This window comes from Amphiprion ocellaris, chromosome 21 (genome assembly GCF_022539595.1).
Source record: "Amphiprion ocellaris isolate individual 3 ecotype Okinawa chromosome 21, ASM2253959v1, whole genome shotgun sequence".
In the NCBI taxonomy this organism is placed as follows: domain Eukaryota; kingdom Metazoa; phylum Chordata; class Actinopteri; family Pomacentridae; genus Amphiprion; species Amphiprion ocellaris.
Window position 1 is genome coordinate 22293330 of NC_072786.1, and position 22131 is coordinate 22315460.

The 22131-nt window shown below is 39.0% G+C and overlaps 1 protein-coding gene across 1 annotated transcript in view; it reads right to left on the reverse strand.

The window, feature by feature from the left end:
• Window positions 1–22131, reverse strand: part of cdk17 (cyclin-dependent kinase 17) — a 50470-nt gene that overhangs the window by 7276 nt on the left and 21063 nt on the right. Inside the window, exons 2-10 of the mRNA XM_023264868.3 lie at window positions 19198–19342; window positions 15003–15167; window positions 6379–6512; window positions 3196–3321; window positions 1902–1958; window positions 1687–1801; window positions 1167–1261; window positions 602–664; window positions 49–172 (exon numbers count right to left, since the gene is read on the reverse strand). Of these exons, the coding sequence (XP_023120636.1) occupies window positions 49–172; window positions 602–664; window positions 1167–1261; window positions 1687–1801; window positions 1902–1958; window positions 3196–3321; window positions 6379–6512; window positions 15003–15167; window positions 19198–19324 (1006 nt within the window). The 5' untranslated portion in view covers window positions 19325–19342. The remainder of the gene's footprint in view (window positions 1–48; window positions 173–601; window positions 665–1166; window positions 1262–1686; window positions 1802–1901; window positions 1959–3195; window positions 3322–6378; window positions 6513–15002; window positions 15168–19197; window positions 19343–22131) is intronic.

Sequence of the window (22131 nt, forward strand, 5' to 3'; positions counted from 1 at the left end):
CTCCACTCTCCAAAAAAATTCTCATCTGCTGCTGGGGGTTCTTCCTACCAAAATCAGCCAGTTTGAGTTCTCCTCTCTCGTTGATGAGGAGGTTCTGTGGCTTCAGGTCCCTGTGGAGAACTTTCCTCTTATGACAATACGACAGCCCTCGCAAAATCTGGAACAGGAAGATCTGGAAAGATATGCAGTCTGGATGTTATTAATATGTCACATCATGCAAAATATCCAATAATTATTGCTTAAATCCAAGTGATTAATTCAATTCATCAAAAAGCATCAAAGATGTTTTCATCCTTCATTGGCCTAATTGGTCCAGTTTTTATAGTTGGTTCATACAGGAGGAAAATACAAACAGAAATGTATAAAAGAGACTTTTAGCCCTTCAGGTACATCCTTGATGATCATAAAATGATGCAAATTTGTATGGAACATTTGGTCCTGCAACAGGACTTTACAGTCACATTTCTATTAGACACACATAGAAAATAGGACATATAAGCTCACAGGGTTGAGGAGAGAGAATTTCATTTCCACAGCAGGGAAAATGACATTACAAGGTAAAAAAGAACAAAGAGCTCATCGGTAATAAAGGTCATCCCACCTTCACATTATGCATGCTCATTATATTTCCACAGTCATCCATGTACTGCTTCAGATCTTTATCCTACAAGAACAGATGGCAACGTCAGACAGAAGTACACCTGCACAACATTTACATCATCACATTTTTACAGGTTTTATCTTTTCACTCTTTTGTCTCACCAGTCCCACAATCAACATGACATTCCCGCTGTGTTTTATACCACTGTACATCATTTTCTATTGCTTTTGATCCTATTGCCTTCATGAATTTGTAAAATCATTATCTTGCTCTAAATGCTAAAACGTGACTGTCGGTATTCTTTGCAGTTTGGAATTCACAGACTAAATTAACATCAGAAGGCTGGAAAAAAAATCTTAATTCATGATGTATCTCATGCAAAAATTATGTTGGAAAACAAATTCAAATTACACAGCAACTGTCCTTTAATAAATGGCTAATATCATCTAAATGCTAATGTCTTTTCACATGGAAGCTCGTTGTTATGGTAGGTTAAATTTAGTCTTCATCATTTTGTGTGTACAACAAGGACCATCATGCTTTGAGAACACGAGGAGAGCATTACCAGGTACTCGAAGACGAGCGTGAGGCTCTTGTCGGTGTGGACGATGTCGTGTAATGTCACAATGTTGGCGTGTTTCAGGTCCTTCAGTAACGACACTAAAAAGACAAACAGAAGTGTACCTTAACATAAACATGTGTAGCATGTGTCATGATTCTGGGCCAAACAAACAGGCAAAGGATATTAAAATATAATTTCTAGACAGCAAGGATTTTTAAATTTCATTTTTTAAATGTCTGAAGACCACAAATTATACTGAGCAAATTTAGGGTGTGAAATTTTAAATGTTAATTATTCAAATAAAACTCATACATTGAGTGTTGATTGGTAAGATGTGGGTTTAGTTAACGGCTTCTTTAATGCAGATGAAGCTCAAATCTGTGATCATTATAAGAAAAATCAATGACTTGTAGAACGAGAGTCACTCCAGTTTCCATAAAGATGCCAAATGTGGCATTCCTACATCAATAAGTCACAGAATAAACAAAACGCTGCTGAAACTTGGTGTAAAATGAAGGTTTACCTTCTCTGATGGCGGTGCACGGGGCTCCTTCTTCATGCTCCAGCCGGATCTCCTTCAGTGCCACCAGGTTGTCCGTCAGCTTGCTGCGACCTTTAAAAACTGTGGCGTACGTTCCCTAAACATACCACAGAACATTGTTTGTATTCAGAGAAATAAAGCTGAGGTGTGAGACTGACTTTTGTTATAGTCTTTTTGTAAGTTCAAGCCTTCCTCACCTCTCCCAGTTTGTCCAGCTTAATGTATGTCTCCAGCTTCCCAAAGCCAATCTCCGACTGAGGCAAGAAAAGACAGAAATAGGACTGTATGAAGTTACAGGTCCATTAATTAGATCATCTTCAATAGTTTGCATTTAGGGATCTGCAAAATTATATTAGAGACAGGTGTTTTTTTTGCATTCCTGAAGGTGAAGGTGCCCTAATATTTTAAATACCATTTCATGTAAACTCAAACAGTAACAAAGCTGTGTTGCATTCAGGTTCATTTCTAGTTACTTGTGGCATGAGTGTTGAAAAATGGTGCATAAAACATCTCCAGGGTTCCTTGTTCTTCATCTCAGAGACACTGACACAAAGAGCTGACATACACAGTCTACAGTGTGTTTTAGATGTGAGCCAGTAAAAGTATCTGAAAAACCTTAACTCCCAGTTGACACAATTAGTGACAAAAATCACACTCCATCTGGAAGTCACTACTCAGTCAAAACTGATCACAGAAAAAATGATACAAACACTTTTAGGTTCAGTGACTGGTGCCTTCCAACATTATTTACAATTGCATTTTTTTGTATTATTTCCACAAATAGACCAACTGAGAAACCACAGGAAAATATTCTTTAATCACTCCTGAGCTTACAAAAAAGAAGTTTTCTTCAGTATTTAGTAAAAATTGTTGGTGCACCCTTGGGGATGTTACTGCTAATGGCTAACATGGCTTACTTTCATTGGTGCAAATTTGCTGAAATGAAAACAAATATAGGCTAAAAATGTACACTCAAGTTGCCTGCAGTTAACTCGCTGAATCTATGGTAACATTTTATTTCCTGTTTGACCAAAGTCCTTAAATCTGAGGGGATAACACTCTGAAAAACCTCATTTCAGATAATGAAATATTATCTTTACAAAAAAAAAATACACCAAATCGCATCAACGAGAAAGAAATGCCAGACAAATCATGAGTAGCGACTGTTTTTCATTAGATCGTTCAGAAGCTGCATCAGCTTTTTAAGTGGTGTCATTGCTGGATAAACTTATGTTACATGAATCTCCATCTCAGTGACAGCCTGCAACAAAGCTGCATAATCACACCATAGCACAGCATTATGATCTAATTCGATGGGCTAAAAGTGGGAGGTGAGCGCTTGTGACTCCAGATTAATCCATCCTAGGCTCACACCGGGCCAGTTGCCATGGAAACCGGCGCAGAGGGAGTCTGGTAACAGGACTGCGAGCACCGCAAAGCAATAAAGCAACAGAGACACCGACACAAACACACACACACACACAAACTGACCAGCGAGGCTCGGCGGGAACGTCGGCTGAGCGGCTGGTCGAAGGGCGGGCTGCTGAGCTGCAACTTCTCCAGGTAGCCGTCGGGAATTCGGATGTCAGCAGGCAGCGACAGGCGCTTGTTGAGGTCCTAAAACATACACACACATATAGAAATATTCAAAATTTAAACCAGCTTTTGATGTGATTTGACATTCCTGTAGTGGCTGTGGAGTTTCTTTGGGGAAGGACAACAGAAAAAGAACTCCAAAGACAAAAATCTCAACTACAAAAAGAAAGTCTTGCTGTTGGCACTTATTAAACTCTGACATAAATGTTAGGAAACCACATGAGCTTATGGTTGTGAGGCTACAGTCGCTTCATTTGTCTGTAATCTACTCACATCAGAGCACATCCTAAAAAATATAGAGCAACATGCCTTGTGTCTATATGTAGTGTGGGGCACCACAAGACAATGTAGGCTGCTGAGTCCATCCACCAACCCACTCACCCCCACAAACCACACACACACACAGACACAGACACACACGCACACACAGCGTCTAAAATAACTTGTTCTCATCACCTCCTACTCCCAGAGAGAGGCGACTGAGATCAGGTCGATCACCATCTTATGGAGGGTAAAAATAAGAGGCGGCCTGTTGAAGCGTGACTGTAGCTCAACAGCACAAATCGGATTGAGATTCCAAAAACACACATACAGTATCTGCATTATTATTTACAGCTGCTGCTCTCAGTCTGCATTCACACAGCAGCCTGTCATTGTCGGTGTTACTCGCCTCATGTCTTACTGTTGGTGGATGTCATATCATAGCTATTCTGGGATCAAAATAAATAACACTCCGTCTGACAGCAATGAACTTACATAATGCCGAATGATGCTGAGTAAAAAAGGTCGAGTTTAAAAATACAGTAGAAGAAGATGTCACATCTGTTATCCTGCATGCTTTAAAGTTTGGTCTCTCCACAAATACATCTTCTCTCCTAACTGAAGCTTTGTCTTCTATCATGGTGCGGCTCGGAGAACAAACCAGTGTTTTGACAACTGAGGGTTCAAATAAAAGCTTACATTCAACATATCTGTCTCTGAAGACAAGAATTTTTGGAGTATTATATAATGTGACTCTGTGCAGCTTGGACTCATTTTTCATGTCAGTCTACAACAAATTCTCTCTGTCCTCTCAGCATTTCATATTTTTATTACATTTCCTTTAGAGTAATGCATTTCCATCCCTTTGGGAGCCACTTCAGACATGTGCTTGCAAAAGCTGGTTTGACAAAACATAAAACCCCATCAGAAACAATGAGTATCACAACAGAGCCTATCAGCTTTCTTTGTTACCCAAGTTTTCCTAATCAGACTCCGTGTGCGCTCCTATTCAAGGGGGCATTTTATGCATCACATGACTTATCTGCAACATAAAATGGACTGATTGTGTGCCTCCTACGTCACTCAAGAGGAACAAGTTGTTATTATGAAGCTGTGATGAATCTGAAAAAAATACTATGGCAACATTACTGCAAATAAAGCAAGAGAGTAATACATGTTCTGTAGCTACACTACCGTTCAACAGTTTGGAGTCACTTAGAAGTGTCCTTATTTTTGACAGAAAAGCATTTTTTCAGTGAAGATAACATTAAATGAATGATAAAACCAGTCTAGACATTGTTAATTTGGTAAATGACTATTCTAGCTGGAAACAGCTGATTTTAAATGGAATATCTCCATAGGGGTACAGAGGAACATTTCCAGCAACCATCATTCCTGTGTTCTAATGCTACATTGTGTTAGCTAATGGTGTTGAAAGGCTCATTGATGATTAGAAAACCCTTGTACAGTTATGTTAGCACATGAATAAAAGTGTGAGTTTTCATGGAATTGTCTGGGTGACCCCAAACTTTTGAACGGTAGTGTCCATACAATTGAGATATGGAAGAAGCAAGGCAAGAAATACAAAAGCGAGGGTACGCTGTGCTCTTAACCTCTTTAATGACACAACGCAGCTTCCTTAAAAGCTCCTGCAGCATCAAAAAGAACCACAAGAGCAGCAGGCTTTCGCTCATGCAACAGAACTTACGTGCTACGAGACCAAATGATTACGACCACATCCTGGAGCTCCTCTTTATTTGTACACAATTGAAATAAACACTAAACATGAGTGACAAACAAGTCAGCATGAACATGTGTGTGTGAGGTAACATCACTCAAGGATGTTGTCAAGGTGGGTTTTGCCTCATATGTTCACGTACCAGCAGGGGGCAGGAGGCCTCCAGCCTGAGACACTCCTCCCCTTAAGAACAAAACATGTCTCAGCTCCATCACTTGGAAATATCAGAATGATTTATTGTGCATATAATGCAGGGTACACTCACATACTTCAACATATAGCTTCATTTAGAGTTAGCAGCTTGACTCCACTAGTATTATCACTAGTGTGTACCAGGAGAACAGCAGTAATCTAATGTTGCTTAGAGCAAAAGTCTTCAAATTCATACAGTAAACACTGTGAATTTAGAAGTTAGTGGGCACAAGAAAAAAAATTGAAAACTCCCCTGACAATCAGTCAGTAATGTTTCTGGTTATTAAAAAACTTAACATATCTGGCTAAGACTGAAAATATGAAGAAAACACAGAAACTACCGACAAGAATCTCCTGAATGACTGTGACCCATTTCCAGACCTCTAATAAAAACACTCAAATTGATTTCTTTTTGGCCTAATGCTTCATTCATAATTTACATTTCATTAAAAGAGGGCAGCTCTGGAAAGCAGAAGACAACTAGTAATTGAAATTGAAAATATATTTCAGTTACTGCGCAGCTGTTTGCATGCTCACATGATCTAAAATGACGTAACATTGTTATATTCATCTTTACAGGAACAAAGGAGACTCTTATCCCTGCATGTTTTGAGTCTGTTGACATGAACAAAATCAGTGTAGCTCCAGCACAGATTATCACGTGTCTTTACCAGCTCCTGCTCTGGTCCTCAGGGAGGAGGGCTGCTATCAGTACATGACGCCCAGACACAGACAGCCCATTAGGGGACGAACAATACGCCCCCACCCCCCTCCCAACTCAGAACAGGCCAAGAAGGTGAAGAGCTAAAGGAGACTCTTGCAGTGTAAGCCATTTTTGCAGTTATTGTACAGCATATGTATGTGTGTTGTGTGTGCATGTCTCTCACCTCCATGGAGATTCGTCGGTGGACTCTGTTCCTCAGACAGACTCCAGTTGGAGACTGGACCTCGTCTGAAGACGTCCCCGATGCCTGATCGCTCTCCCCGTCAGAACCCATCTTCAGGTTCTCGTGCACAATGTCTAAGAAGAAAAAGATTAAAGAAATTACTTAAAACCTAGAAGCACATATTATTACAACAAGGTACAAAGAGGAATTTGATAAATCAACTTTGTTGCCTCATTAGAATTCAGACTTGATCTGGTCCATCTAATGATGGATAACCTGCTGTCTGCAAGCCTGATTAAGGCCACAGCTACTGACAACCTTCATTAGAGATTCATGTGTTGATTTTCCCATCTGTTTGATCAATAAAATGTCAGACAATAGTAAAAATCTTCAAATCGAAATTACATAACTGTTTTTGTAAGTATATACCAAAAGATATTTAATGTACAATCATACAAAACAGAGAAAAACAACAAATCTTTACATTTTAGAAGTTGGACCCCGTAAAATGTTGGTATTTAGTGGGATAAATGATTCAAGTAACTATTTGTTTTAGGAGTTGAACTTGATCAGATTGGTATTAGTTGACTCTGTGAAGTCTAACCTGAAAGGACCAGATGTCACAACTGTAGAGTGGTATTCCAATGTTATTTTATGGCTCCATTAAGTCAGTGGTTCCCACACTGAGGGCAGAGTCACTGCAAAGGGCAGGACGTGACTAGGGTAATAATGCTGCATGAGACTTGGGCCTCATCCACACGTGCATGGGAGTGTTTTCAAATGTAGCTTTTTCACTGTGCTTCAGTTCACACTCAAACTCAGTTTTTTTGTCACTTTTGGAAAGCTCCATCCAGAGTGAATATTTTCAGAAACTGAATTTGCAGTGTTGACATGCAGAGAGGGGAAAATGTAAACTCTGATTGGGTCAGCCAGTATGTATCATTCCCTGATTCATCATGTCCCTGTGACTCTACCACTGAGCAACCAGCCCTCTGTTTACTATGAATGGTCATGTGATATGCGTTTTCAGGTGTGCTAGTGTGGATGGATGGAACACTCTCTTGGCCTGAGGTCAGACGTTTTCCACAGCAGGCGTTTTGACTGGGCAAACACAGGTATTAGAAATTGTGTTATTTAATGGCCCAGAGGACCATTGTTAATATCATCAGTGCCAAGTCAAAATGTTTTCTGTGTAGAAGTTAATGGATTTGGGAACAATAAAGAAACAAGAGTGTGCTCCAGTTAGAGAGATTAGCTCAGACAGCAAAAAGACAATTTAGAAAAAATAAAACCACCGTCCTCATCAGACAAATGCATCATCAGCTTGAACTAAGAAGTCCATTTTGCTCTGAGGGTCACTGTCAGTGCAGTATCTGTCTTTTGGCAAACTTTAACTTTCAATTTTTATTTGCACAACAGAAAAAAATTAGAACCAGACATGACAAGAAACTTACAAAGAGAAGCCAAGACAGAAAAAAACAGTGCTTTTAGAGTGACGGTAATAAACAGAATATTCTGGAAATTTTTCATTACATTTAAGAATCGCACAAACATCAATGTTCTGGAAACTGCATGTCGCTATACAGACTTCATGAAAGTTGAAATTAGCATCTTTTTCAACACAGAGCCCACCGTCTCCTCTCAGCCCCCGGTAACCTCGGGGGCCAAAGATTAAACACCGCAACCTGCACCTCTTCCTCCAGGGCAGTAAAACTACCACCAGCACCACAGCACAGCAGGAGCTGATGTACAAACCACACGCCCACCCTCTCCTCCACACACATGCACAAATGCACACGCAGTTAATGAGTAGCCAGAGTTGAGCTGTTCTCTGTCATCAGTGTGCCAGCGCCTCCAACCATGCAGTCTGTCATCAGATGCGAAGGCACAAAAACGGGAGGAGACAAATCTCTGCACGGTTTCGGTTGATGGAGATTAACTATTTCAAACATGACAAGCCTGATTATTTCATTAAATATTAAACTAAAGATGATTCATTACAGTTGTTAGCTTAGATTTTCAGAACAAATTCTGCAGTTTTGCATCCTAACAGAGCTCTTTATTTATTAATCATATTAATGAACTTCTCATTCTTAAAGTGGGACTTTAGTGCTTTGTGGAGCAGCCAAAACCCAAAGGCTTACAAACGCTGTGAATCTGTCTGTGATTATCTGGTTACAAACCAAATCTCCTTAGATTATGAAAATGTTGATTCACTTTTAGAAATTAAAAAAGGGTTTGGCCTGTTCTGCTCCACTCTAGCTTATGTTTCTAGCTGATGTGGTTTTCATTGGTAGAATAACTTAACAGCCTTTATATAACTCAAGCTTATCTGCAATTAACCCTGTTGCTCTAAAAGAAATAGAGAAGCAAACAGAAAAAATAAAGAGAAAAGAGAAGCAGAAAGGGAGAACATGTGTGAAAAGGGATTTTGTTGACCGAGAAAAGAAAGACGAGAGGAAAAGAGAAGGAATAGAAGGAAAAATGGGGAATTGTCACAAGGTTTCCATCTGAAAGAGAAGAAGGATGATTTTTCTTCTTTCCTGCCCTCTTTCTCCAACTATTGTCTGTCCTTTGCCTCTACAACCAGTCTTCTAGCTGCCTGATTTACCAGTCGCAAGTACACACAGTATTGTGCATAAACTATGTATATGCTCATCAATTACCGTACTTGACTCCTCACAGTGTCTGTTAACAAAAGCCTGGTAGATACACAGGAGTGCTGGTGGGTCTTCAATTACAGATACACAAACTCTGTTCTCAACTATATTACCATTCAAAAGTTTGGGCTCACTTAGATATGTCATTCTTTTTGAAAGAAAAGCATTTTTTCAATGAAGACATTAAATGAATGATAAATCCAGTCTAGACATTGTTAATGTGGTAAATGACTATTCTAGCTGGAAACAGCTGATTTTTAATGGAATATCTCCATAGGGGTACAGAGGAACATTTCCAGCAACCATCACTCCTGTGTTCTAATGCTATATTGTGTTAGCTAATGGTGTTGAAAGGCTAACTGATGATTAGAAAACCCTTGTGCAGTTATGTTAGCACATGAATAAAAGTGTGAGTTTTCTTGGAAGACATGAAATCGTCTGGGTGACGCCAAATTTTTAAACGGTAGTGTATGTGGGCATAATTGATAGAAAAGGTATGTTGTCTAAAAAAGGCAAAAATTACAGAATGTATCAGAGCCAGGAAATGTAAAAACACAAAGAATTCTTGGATTTTGGATTTTCAACTCTCTGACAGTCCTCAATCTAACCATGTTTAATGTGCAGTTCTGTTGGAAATCTCAATGAATTCAAGCTTAAAATTGTGCTATTTTGTCGAAATCCCATTATTACGTAACTACACGCCGATTGGCGGAGTTATGTGACGATCGGCGTACGTTTGTCCGTCTGTGCGCAACAGTACTCAAAAACAGACTAATGGATTTGGATGAAATTTTCAGGGAAGGTCAGAAATGACACAAGGACCAAGTGATTAGATTTTGGCAGTGATGCAGCTTATAGTCTGGATCCACAGATTTGTTAAAGATTTCTGTATCATTGTGAGATAGTGACACGGCGTCACTTTAACCATGACAACAAGTGAACACCACATCAGCTGCCTGCTGACGATCACATGACTGCAATTCTGCTACAAATACACTGCTGCGGAGTTATTGGGACTTATCTGTCGGAAATCATACGACTGAGCAGCCTTGGCAGAGTATTGCAATCTCTTGGTACTTTTCTAGTTTACGCACATCTCATTTAAAAATCCATCCAAAATAAGCAGTTTGTATTAATCAGATTCAACAAAAAAAAACAAAAAACCTGCACTGCAGTCATGAAACCATTATGAAAACATCAGTGGTGGACTCAGAAAATCTTTCTTACCATCAGCAATTAGACTATTTAATTCTAAAGTAAACAGATGAGAACCCAGACAATTGAATTTTCCTTCAGGGATTAATAAAGTTATTGTATTGTATTGTATTGTATTGTATTGTATTGTATTGTATTGCATTGCATTGTGTTAATCACTCAGCTGCAACCAGCAAAAATTCAGATGAACTGGGATGAACTGCAGGCTGTGCTTACTGGAGAGATAGGAGACAAGTATAAAAATTAATTTGAAATGTAAGTAGTAAAATATCTATAAGATGTAGAGTCACCATTTGTTCCAGTATTGATAACACTGTCGGTACTTGGAAAAATAATGTACAAGTCGATTCCTGGTTGTATCAATTTTTGTAAAATAAATAATCTGAAGACCAAAGTAATGCAACCAAAATTGAATTACTCTGGTCTTTCACTTGCTGTTTCCAGAGAGGTGCAGGAAATAAGCCCACATTTAGTAATTGCTTGAGGTTCAGAGGGTTAATATGAGCTTCAGTTGTACCTTTTCATTCTCCTTTAGCTGTATCAATTTACTGGTAATGCCAGGCCAACACTTTGCACTGCCGCTGCTTCCCATTAGAACCATTCACATGCTTAATGTGTCATTTATTATGACATAATGAAAAGAAATGGATGTTACTTGTCACCAACGTTTGTCGTGACCACGACTGTGCCTTCTAAATTGTATCTATAAAATAAGACAGTTGTTGAGAGAAAAAAAAAGGTCTATTCTTTTGTTAGTGGATAGATTTTAAATTGCACAGTGAGCTGTTGAAAATCTGCAAGTACTTGACATCTGCTTGGCTGCACTGTAAACAGACATACAAATTACTCTTTAGTTGTATTTCTCACAAATATTTGCACTCACAGTCCTAGTACATTAATTATTTAACCACACTTGGTGTTGACATCAGTAACCAGGTGTCTGTATATGCTATTTGGGGTTCATTCAGTATGTTCACGATTGCGTACACAAGCTGATACATGTAGAAAAGGGGAAAAGTTTTTTGTGATAAACTTTCTAAATGTTTTTGTTTATGGAGCAACATATTAGAATGTGTAGAATATTAGAATGAGACACTGAGATTTAAAAGCGATGCTATTATTCCTTTATTCCAGAAAGTTCTTTCTCTCCCTGTTTTTCATTCCTCCAACTGCCACTTTCCTCCTCCTAACCTACTTACTGTCTCTACATAAACACCTCGCAAACAACTCACTCCTGCCCCACTTTCTGTCTTCAACTTGTCTCCTCTTTAAAAACTTCCAAATGATCTCTCTTCCTTTATTTTTTTACTTCTCTGTCACTTCTTTACATGAATCTTCTTCAAAAACCTCACCCGTCTTTCACTTCCCACTTCTTCCTTTTTGTCTGTATAATCCTCGTCTTCTCTCGTCTTGTTTTCACTTTCTTTTGCAAGATTTTTTATGGCAGCGGTTCATCTGAGTCCCCCTCTATTGCTCCAACACATTTCTCTACAACCTGCGTTTTTCTACCTTGTCTGTCTTTTCTCCAAAGCTGTCGAATCATCTAATCTGTCCTACTTTCTTTTCCTTTCATCCTCCTTTCACTTTCACATACCTCTCCATTATCTCCTGCTATTTTATATCTTCCCTCATCCTCTCCAAAAACTCCCAGAATTCTCCCTCTCTCAATAATATTTTCACTTTCTCCCAGTGTTCCTTCACCTCCCACCATCCAAACCCAATTCTTTCTTTTCAAAAGCCCTGAAAGCTGATTTCTAATCTTCCTCCCACATTGTTTTCCTTTTGCTTTAACACTTCTTTTATCTTCTCTTGCCTCACCTCTTCCTTTCTCCAAAAACCTTGAATGAGTTCATTCTCTACCCATTTTTGATTACTCTTTTGCGAACATCTCCACACATCCTTCCTTTACTTCCCTCCCCCTCTAAAGATATGTTTTGTGTGTGTGTGTGTGTGTGTGTGTGAAACTGCGATCTCTCGCTGTCTTTCCATAGCATTTACTTCACTTTTCGTGTCCCTTCTCTCTACGGTTGTTAGCAGCTTTGCTAATAAGCCACAGAGTGTAGCAGCATTATGTGGCACATCAATGTCCTACTTAGCTGTCCTGTTTTTAGATCCAAGTCCTGCTATGTAGGCCAGGGTCCACTGTGAGGCTCAACAGGTCCGCTGGTGTTCCACTCCCTCCAAAAACTAGCTTAGAGAGGCACCAGCAGAAATCTCACACTGTAAAATTGCTAACATTGTGTGGAACAGTTTGTTTGCACAGTTGCTAGTTATTGCTACCTGGGTACATGGAAAAGATCTGTTAAACAATGTTTGCTTAGCATTTAAAGCAACATCTGTCTGGTACAAGAAAGTGTTTGCACAGACTGTGAAATCAGTCAGTAATTTTACATGAATACAGCAATTAAACAAGTTAAACACTACAAATTTTGATAATGATTATTAACAAGGCTACAGGTCTACAGACATGCTAATGGGTTTTGAGTAAAACACTACTGCCAGTGTGTTAACATGCTGATGTTAGTTTAGCCCTAGCCCCAGGGAATATGTAACATTTTCACCATCTTAATTTAGCATAAGACTTTTGCTAATGGTTGCCATTTGCTAGCTTTTTTATGAGGTATTTGGTCTTAAAACACTGGAGAAATTCAAATTATGACCTGATGATGGTGCCACATTCAAATGATAAACTTCAAAAAAAAAAAAGTCAGGGCGTGAACAAAGTCTTATGGAATTCATGTGGGAACCATGAACATCTGTAAAAAATGTCAATATTTTCCTGGATCTTAAACAATGAAGCTATTAGTGCCAGATGAAAGTCAAGCACTAACCCAAGTCAGTAGGCTTCATCTTCTATGGATCATAAATGCATTACAAATTTCCATAATTTCCTGGAAACAGTGCTCTGGGAGGTTTGTATTTCTTTAAACCAATCACAACCATCTTGGGTGATGCTAAGACCAGGATTCAGCAATGGTGCCCCTAAAAGATAGTGTTGGGGGAACTGTTTTTGTGGAGCATTTGAACACAGGGAGAAGACCACTGTCAATAAAAGAGCACTTGTACAGAAAAAAAAACAAAAACAAAAAAACAGCAGGGCTATTGCACGATGCAAATCTTTTGAAAATAAGAAATTTTCATTGTGGAGATTGCTGTTGTTTCCTGTACCATAGGAACGCATACACATTCAAAAGTTTGGGGTCACTTAGTAATGTCCTTATTTTTGAAGAAAAGCAGTTTTTTCTATGATGATAACATTAAATAAATGATAAATCCAGTGTAGATATTGTTAATGTGGTAAATGACTATTCTAGCTGGAAACGGCTGATTTTTAATGGAATATCTCCATAGAGGTACAGAGGAACATTTCCAGCAACCATCACTCCTGTGTTCTAATGCTACATTGTGTTAGCTAATGGTGTTGAAAGGCTGATTGATGATTAGAAAACCCTTGTGCACTTATGTTAGCACATGAATAAAAGTGTGAGTTTTCATGGAAGACATGAAATCGTCTGGGTGACGCCAAATTTTTAAACGGTAGTGTATGTGGGCATAATTGATAGAAAAGGTATGTTGTCTAAAAAAGGCAAAAATTACAGAATGTATCAGAGCCAGGAAATGTAAAAACACAAAGAATTCTTGGATTTTGGATTTTCAACTCTCTGACAGTCCTCAATCTATCATGGAAAACATGAAATTGTCTGGACCCCAAACTTTTGAATGGTAGTGTATATGGCATAAGAGGGGACAGAGAAGCATAAAATGTGCATATATATATATATATATATATATATATATATATATATATATATATATATATATATATATATATATATATGTGTGTACATATCCCAATAGTCTACATTTAGTGAGTCAGAACATAAATAACCCAATTATGGACAATATTAACAAATAAATTAATTGCTTTTTAAAATCCCAGAAAAATGCTTGAAAATGTTGAACATTATTTCCTGAATTCAAAAGTGAACTATTTAAACATCTTGTTTTGTCTGGCCAATAATCCAAAAAAAAAACCTCAGTTTACATGATGCAAAAAAAAATGCTCATGACTGAGACACTGGGTTACAGAATGAACCCACAACAACCTACAAATGGTTGATAAAAAAGCTCTAAGGACAAAATACCAGAGTATACATGCAAAAAACTGTGTTTGTCTGATTTTTTGGGGGCTGCATGGTCCCTTATTAAAAGCTTATCTTGTGCTCCAGATCTCATCTAATTTACTTCACTACTCCTTCACTGAACATTCAAAATAGCCTAGTGGCAGGTACATTGCAATACCCATAACACTTGGTTTCTGTGTCCCATGAATCATTTCATCACCCCATGGGCTTTCCCAACCCTTAGCTCTAAATCTGGTGCTACTTTGAATCATCTCGACATGATCTGCCTTCCAATCCTCAGGATGAGACTCACTGCTACGGATCAACTGTGATGAATCAATTCACACAGGAAACAGCGTCACATTTGATGGAGCCCTCCATCCAGCTGTCACTCTGGTAAAAAAAAAAAAAAAACAGCCCTTCTGAGGATGAAGAGAGAAATCTGCACATGGGAACGACGCCCAGTCATTCTGGCATGAGTGGGTTTGCAAATGTGAGGAAGAACGACGAAAATCTCAGGATCGTGACACTTTTCCTGTATGTTCCCAGATGCCATCTGCTCTCCTACTACTCACTTCCTTTCATATGTGTATGTGTTGTGTTTGTGAACACGTGTGTGTCTCACCCAGGCGGCTGCCGTTGCGTGGCATGGCCATGAAGGACCCCAGGGTGCCACCGATGACGCTGTGTGGCCGACGCAGGGGCGGCTTCTTGAAGGACCCGGTGTACTGGTGCAGAAAGGAGTGCATGCTGTGGGAGGTGGGGGGGCGGCCATTCCTCATGAAGGGCTCTGAAACACAACAAAAATGTCAAAATTTCATGTGTTATGGAAATTTGCAACACGGATATTCAGGTACAAACATGGAGCAACGCTAAAAATCACCTCCTATCTTCTTCCAGCCTTCGTAGTGTGTTCTGTATTTAAAGTATGTGGGCCAGAGATTTGTTTAAACCAATAGAACCTTATTTAACATTTAAGTCAGGTTGAGACATTTCAAAGAATACCAACCGTCAGGCACAATTATGGAGAGATGTGTATAAATAAATGTAAGAGGACATCAAGTATTCTACAAAGTTACATAATGATGCAATAACTTAGGTGTGAGGAAGTTATTTAAACCTGGGCTGAGCAGAATAAAATGCAAGTAGAAATTCATGAAAAGGTATTTCTGTGTGGTTTCTGGTGAGATCTGAGATCTGTGAAATGCTGAGTCGAACACAAACACAGGTCAGAGCATCTAACATACATTTATTACATTGACTGTTTGGGGCGAATGAACCCTAATTCTCTGAGGCAAATTACTGCGAATCATGCAAAGTGAAAATAATGTTGACCACATCTTTACAGTTGCTGATTGGTGGATTTGGTTACTGCTGGACAACAGCTGCTTCCTGTACATTCGGACATTCGAAAAGTAACTGAAAGCTTCCCAGCATGTTAATCCTCTGAATCCCAAAACCCACTGGCAGGTTTGAAAGACATGTTATATTAAAAACGAATAAATCAATATAAAAATCATACATATTACCAAAGCTACAAACTGTAAAAACTGTTTCTCAGATTTTCATCTGTCCAACAGTCCTTGAACTACTCGTCTGTATATTTGGATTTCTGTTGGAAAACCAAATGTAAGCTTAAAATCATGCTACTTCATTAAAATCTCTTCATTTTATGTCTCATTCGGGGGGGGGGGGAGAACAACCAAAAAACATAGCTTTGTCATATGAGAAAAATTCCGTCATTTTTTGGATTAAGTAGGCTGAACTGCAGGCAGTGTTTCAATTGAGCAGAGAGGAAACAGGGAAACAAATGTTGCAAAGTATCTACAGAATGCAGAGCCACCATTTTTCTGACTTTTTTTGTGAAAAACAAAATGAAAAGTGAAGAAATTTAAATTATTTTCCTTTTTGGTGATATATGGCATAATAGCTTAGGCTGCACATAAGACATGTTTGGGTTCTCTTTACTTCTAGTCATGGCGTTCTTTCCATAGGAGTGCATTAATTAACATCACAGTGAAAAATGAGCCCTCAATGAGTAAAAAAGCGACAGGAGCAAGAAATAGCCTCAAACTGTCTGGATTTCGGAGGTATTTATTAAAAGGGACATGACAGGAGCATCTTAATTAAAAAACCACTGCCTGAAAGACAAACAGTGCAGTGGACAATAAACAGCTGTAGTGCTAGAATAGTTCTAGCCAAAAGGCAAGTATGTTACTGTGCTGATAAGCAGGACATGAACTTCACTCATGGGCCTCAATTAGCAATCAAATTTTCAATCTTAGTCTCTTAGGAAACCCTGTAAACAAATATTACAACCCAATGTTCTCCCAGTGGGCAGAGTGGCTGAAAGACCAGTAACATCTGTACAAAAAGGTCAAGCAGTCTATCTTTCTATCTTGATGTGTATTAGAGAGGCCGAGACTGTCACGTCTCATGGATTTATCCTGTTGCTCGTGTCAACTGTCTTTACTTGATCCAACCTTTTAAACTCTGAGCTGACAGACTGTGCTGTGTTCCCACAGGTCTACCTCGTAAATTAATATTACACTGCCTTCGGGTGCTTGTCAAGCATATTAGTATTACAAGTTCAGCATGTATTACCGATTTTAAGAAGGAGATGCAAATGTCAGGGTTAGCTGGGATTTTTGTGACATTTTATGGGCTGAGTATTAAAGCTATTTTACCAACTTAGACTTAAAGTTATATATATCTTATATTTGAATGTATATGCTGTTTGTTCATATGTAAAAACCTACTAACTCTAACCAGTCCTATAAAATAAAGTCGGCTGGCAAGTTGTGATGAGGATTCCACTTCCAGACTTTAGAATTTCTGGGTGTAAACAAAGAAGCGTAAACAATGAGGAGGTAAAATCTATCAGCGGCTACACCTGTCAAGTATGTAGGTAATAAGGTCAGCTATACATCTTGACTATTTATTATTTAAAAATTCTTTAGTTTATTTGCACATTTGTCAATTAATGTTCTTAGTTTGCAAATTAATTAGTTTCCACTAATTCCCACCAAATATTCTTTTTGCCACATGATCCATGTCATTCTGGAGGAAAATACGGTGTGTAGTGTACATAAGATTTTGAGGGTTAGCTGTTAAAGGTGTCTATATGAAAAATCTGAACCTACTGCCAGCAGGAGATTACTTTAGTTGACCACAAAGACTGAAAGTTGGGATGAAAAATTAGCCTGGCTCAGTATAAGGTTATAAAATCTGCATACTCCAGGTCTAAAGTTGGCTAATTAGTGTAATTTAGTGTTTCCAGTCTTTATGCTAAGCTAAGTTAAACAGCTGCTGACTGTACCTTGTATCAAACAGACAGATGTGACAGTGATATCGACCTTCTTGTCTAACTCAGAATTTCTCAGTGTTCAGCTACTACCTTAAATGGCTTCATAAAATTATTAATTAGTATGGAGACCTGTGGGCTTGAAGAGACAGAGTATAGATTTTCCTTCTCCTATCCTCATTAATAAGTCTTTATCTTTTTTTAACTTGAACGAATTTTATGCAGCCCACAAAGAAGATGTTCCAAACTTTTACCTTCATCACTGCTGACTGTAGTTCTATTTTGATCTACCAACCGTTACTTATCTTACATCTGTGTATACTGTAAGCCCTTTTAGACAGAGCGACAATCAATTGACAGGAGAAATGTTTTACAATAGATGGGCGTACGTGTTCATTTATTTTGACAGCTGTCAATCATAAGTGTCAGCCAATCACTTTCATCACAGCTCATTGGGGACACACTGTCCTGAGATGCCAAAGCAGACAGAATGTTGTGTAACAAAGAGAAGTGAAGAAGAGTGTTTTTGTCCGTGTGTAAATGTTCGACTATAGTCCACCCTCTGACCTGGCAAACTTCTGTTTGAGTGTGTGTTTAAGTAGTTCCTCTGCTCTTATTTCTGTTACATAACTTCACAGAGAGCTACTCAGTAGAAGTCCATTACGGCTGTTAACTGACACACAGTCTGAACCATCTCTCTCTTCCTTAACTTCAGTCCTTCATAATTTAAATACCCCCAGGAGCTGTTCACATACAGAAAGCTCTGTGTGTGTAGGTTATACGTGCCTGCTAACTGGCATGAACAGGAAAATACTGCAAAAATCAGACCAGTGGAATTTCCTTCCCTGGTGACTCTGGCACTGATTTTCCACAAACATATGAAGACTTTTTTTCAGCATGGAGTTTAGCATCATTTTTGTATTTCTGAAAAGTTATTTTTTGCATTTTCTTCTTAATTTGATAGAGAGAGAAGAAGATCTACATGCAGTGAAAGTCAGGCTGGCTGGTATTTACGGGCTTATAATACCTTATATTTTTGGATAATTATAAGGTATTTAGAAATCTTTAGATTTATTATTTTGAGCAGTTTTATATATTAGTTGGACAGATTTAAATTTAAATTTTTAATTGTTTTATTAATGTGTAGCTTGTATTTTATTCAGATTTTTAGGTATCTCTCATCTAAAACATATTTTCTACATATTTATCCATATTGTTTTAAATGCTTAAGAGCTTTCTGACTGACAACTTCAAAATTCTAACTGTAACAAAACTATTTTGAGTAGATATTTCCTATTTGTTTATGAGTAGAAGCAGTTTTATAAAGTATTTCTGGTATTACCATAGCCAACAATAAATGAGGTGCTGTTGCTAAAAGCACAGGAAGTATTATTTTTAAATTCTAATGAGGTTCTAGTTTTACAGCAGAATCCTTATTTAAAAAATGCATTTTTAAAATTAGATTTCTCCCAGGATTTGAAAAATAAAAACTGAATACAGGCTGTTGAAACCTCACCGTTGTCCTTGGTGCCGCCGTCCTCGATGGTCATCTGCTCGGCCAGTTCAGACAGAGACTCGTCGATGGTCTGGCTGGGACGCAGTGTTAAAGACAGACGCTTCTTAATCCTCTTCATCTTCTCCATGGCAGGGCAGCACACGGCCTGTGGGACACAGAGACACAGTCAGCTTTAATACAGCAGTAACGGTCCCATACGCAAGTAGACAAATCTATACAACATTTGGAGAACTATTTTGGTTGCTGTTGTTGTTGGGTTTACGCGTACGTGTGGGTGCACACACAGCATGTGAGATTACAAGAGCACCGGTGGAGTCCAAAATATCTCAGCTCATGAATAACGTAAAGCTGCTTTTAATCCAATATTCATTCACTCTGCAAATGCTTGAACAGTACATGAATAAACCATGAACAAAGCATGAATAAGGGATGAATATCGCAGACTTGAACACAGCTGTTTTCACTTACACACACATTCACACTTTTAAACGGGGAGAAATTAATGAGGTCTAATTGAAGGAGAAGAAAGTCGAATCAGTTTGCAGACACACACACCTACACATGTCTGCAAACACATGCCAGTATTGTTCCAGACGAGTGTGTTTGTGTTGACGCAGCAGTCGCTCAGGTCACAGGAAACACCTTGCTCAATCTGCCTCAAGCCAGTCCCTGTTCATTGTGTTGCTGTGTTACCGCCCCGTGTATGTGTGTGTGTGAGTACAAATACAGTGTATGTGTGCATGTATGAGGAAGGGACATGCTGGCTGAACGGAGGAAATGCAGTGAGGAAGCAGCAGCAGAAATGCCCCGCCCATCCCGCCTGACCCTTGTCGCAAAACAAGCTGACCTCTGCCTCGCCATCGCTCTCCTTCTCTTTCGGCCTCTCTCAAGGTTGCTAGCTCGCCTCACACTCATGAGACGCCATCTGCTCGTCTGCACACACACATCCCCTCAGCAGTTTGTCATTCATGACACTGCATGCTGAGACTCACTTCATCAGTGTCATCATGTGGGACCACAAGATCACACCAACACACAACCACAGCCCGTTCATCAGATTCTGCACACTACATTTGCTGGTTTGTGTGTGTAGTTAAATGACCTGAATTTGCTCGAAGCTGGCTGCAGTTGGTCTAAATAAAGCCCAACAGGCTACTAGGAGGAGCTACTTTAGCTTCTAGTGGTAAAACCCAACCAAAAGTCTGACCTGACTGCTGGCATTGTGGGTAATGTAGGTGCCAGTGTTGACCAAAAAGACAATTTCTCACTTCTGCTGTGTCAGATTTGCTGTCCATCATCGTGAATCTGGCAATTGTATAGAAGTACATCACAGGTACTTTGTCATATTGGAACACAAGGCCGATGCTGACACAATATAGTCCTGTTCCTTGTATGGTTGGGTGCTGTTCACATTTGAACCTGGAATTTGGTACACTTGCACAACAGTACCTTTTTAATACTTCATTCACTCTGTAATAATGCAAATGTAATTTTAGTTGTAGAAATTAAGTCCAAATTCTCAGTTACAGCATTTTTTTTGGACAGAACACCCACATTTAGTTATGAAAAAACACCATTTATCAAGTACTCCACTAAAAATACTGAAATTGCCAAGTACTTTGTGTCTTTGTCACCTGGGTGTGATGTAGGTCCAGTGGACTCTGTTGTGGGAAGTGAGTAACTCTCTCTGTTGCGTGTTTGTGAGAAGTGAGTGGCCTGTAGCCACAGACACTGTAAAAAGCATGCCGCAAGACGTGATCAAGTTCGTGTCTACATAAGCCAAAATTTTAGTATAACAGCAATCCAAATGTTACGTGCTGTGTCTGCTGCCCACTTCACTGCACAGTTGGTCCAGACAGTAAAATCTACTTAGCAGCTATGAGCCAGACTACAGTAAAGACACTTATCCTAAAACCAGAGGGATCCCTACCACACTGAAGAGCCACGGATCTGAAAAACTAACATGACACTCCTTACACACTTGATAATACCTCAGTGGAAGAGTTGGTTCTCTGAAAGTGTTAAAACATGAACATAAAGATGTTCACAGACAAGTCTATATACTCTGCAGTGCCAACCAGATGGACTCTCAGGTACTAGATTTGGCACAAAGTAACTTAATGCAAATCCAGCTTAAAACATACCAAATTAAGGGGGATCCTGATATCTCATAGGTGCAAATGCCACCCCAGCCAGCCCGGACCTCTACTGTATGTCAAGCCTCTGCTTGTTTTCCCCACGTTTCCTGTTCTCTCTCCGCTGTCTGTGCCTAATAAAGGCATTAACGCCAAAACAAACGGTAGTAAAAAAGACAATGTATCATGTTTGGCATCCTAAGCCTTGTTCCTGGGCTTTTGCACTGACCACAGTGATCCACTACAACCAGAGATATTAAAAACAGCTATGTCTCAAAAAAAAAATCCTGGAAGACTGACAAAGTTCTGTCTTTTAATTATATATTGTCATTTAACGCAAATAACAGAACTTCTATGTGAGTCAGCAAATTTCCACTTTTACTCTTTACACAGCTGTTAATACAGCACAGAAAAAATACATGAAAAATGTTGACCAACTGACATGAGCACAAACACTCACTGAAAACCTAACAAACTACAGCTTCACTAATGACCACTATACAGAAACTATAAACTAATTCATTTACTTTAAAGCATTTTTGTTTTAGCCTTTGTATCACTTACTGACCACTTTTAAAATCATTTTTCACCCTCTCACTCTGTTAACCTGTGTGTGATTAGCCCACTTTTGCAGAGGAAGTGTGTCATGCTGGCCCTGGTGGCCATATCGGCATGCAGATCTGATGACGCCACAGACACACACACACACACACACACACACACACACACACACACACACACACACACACACACACACACACACACATACACACACAGCCACGCTGACAAAAAGCAATCA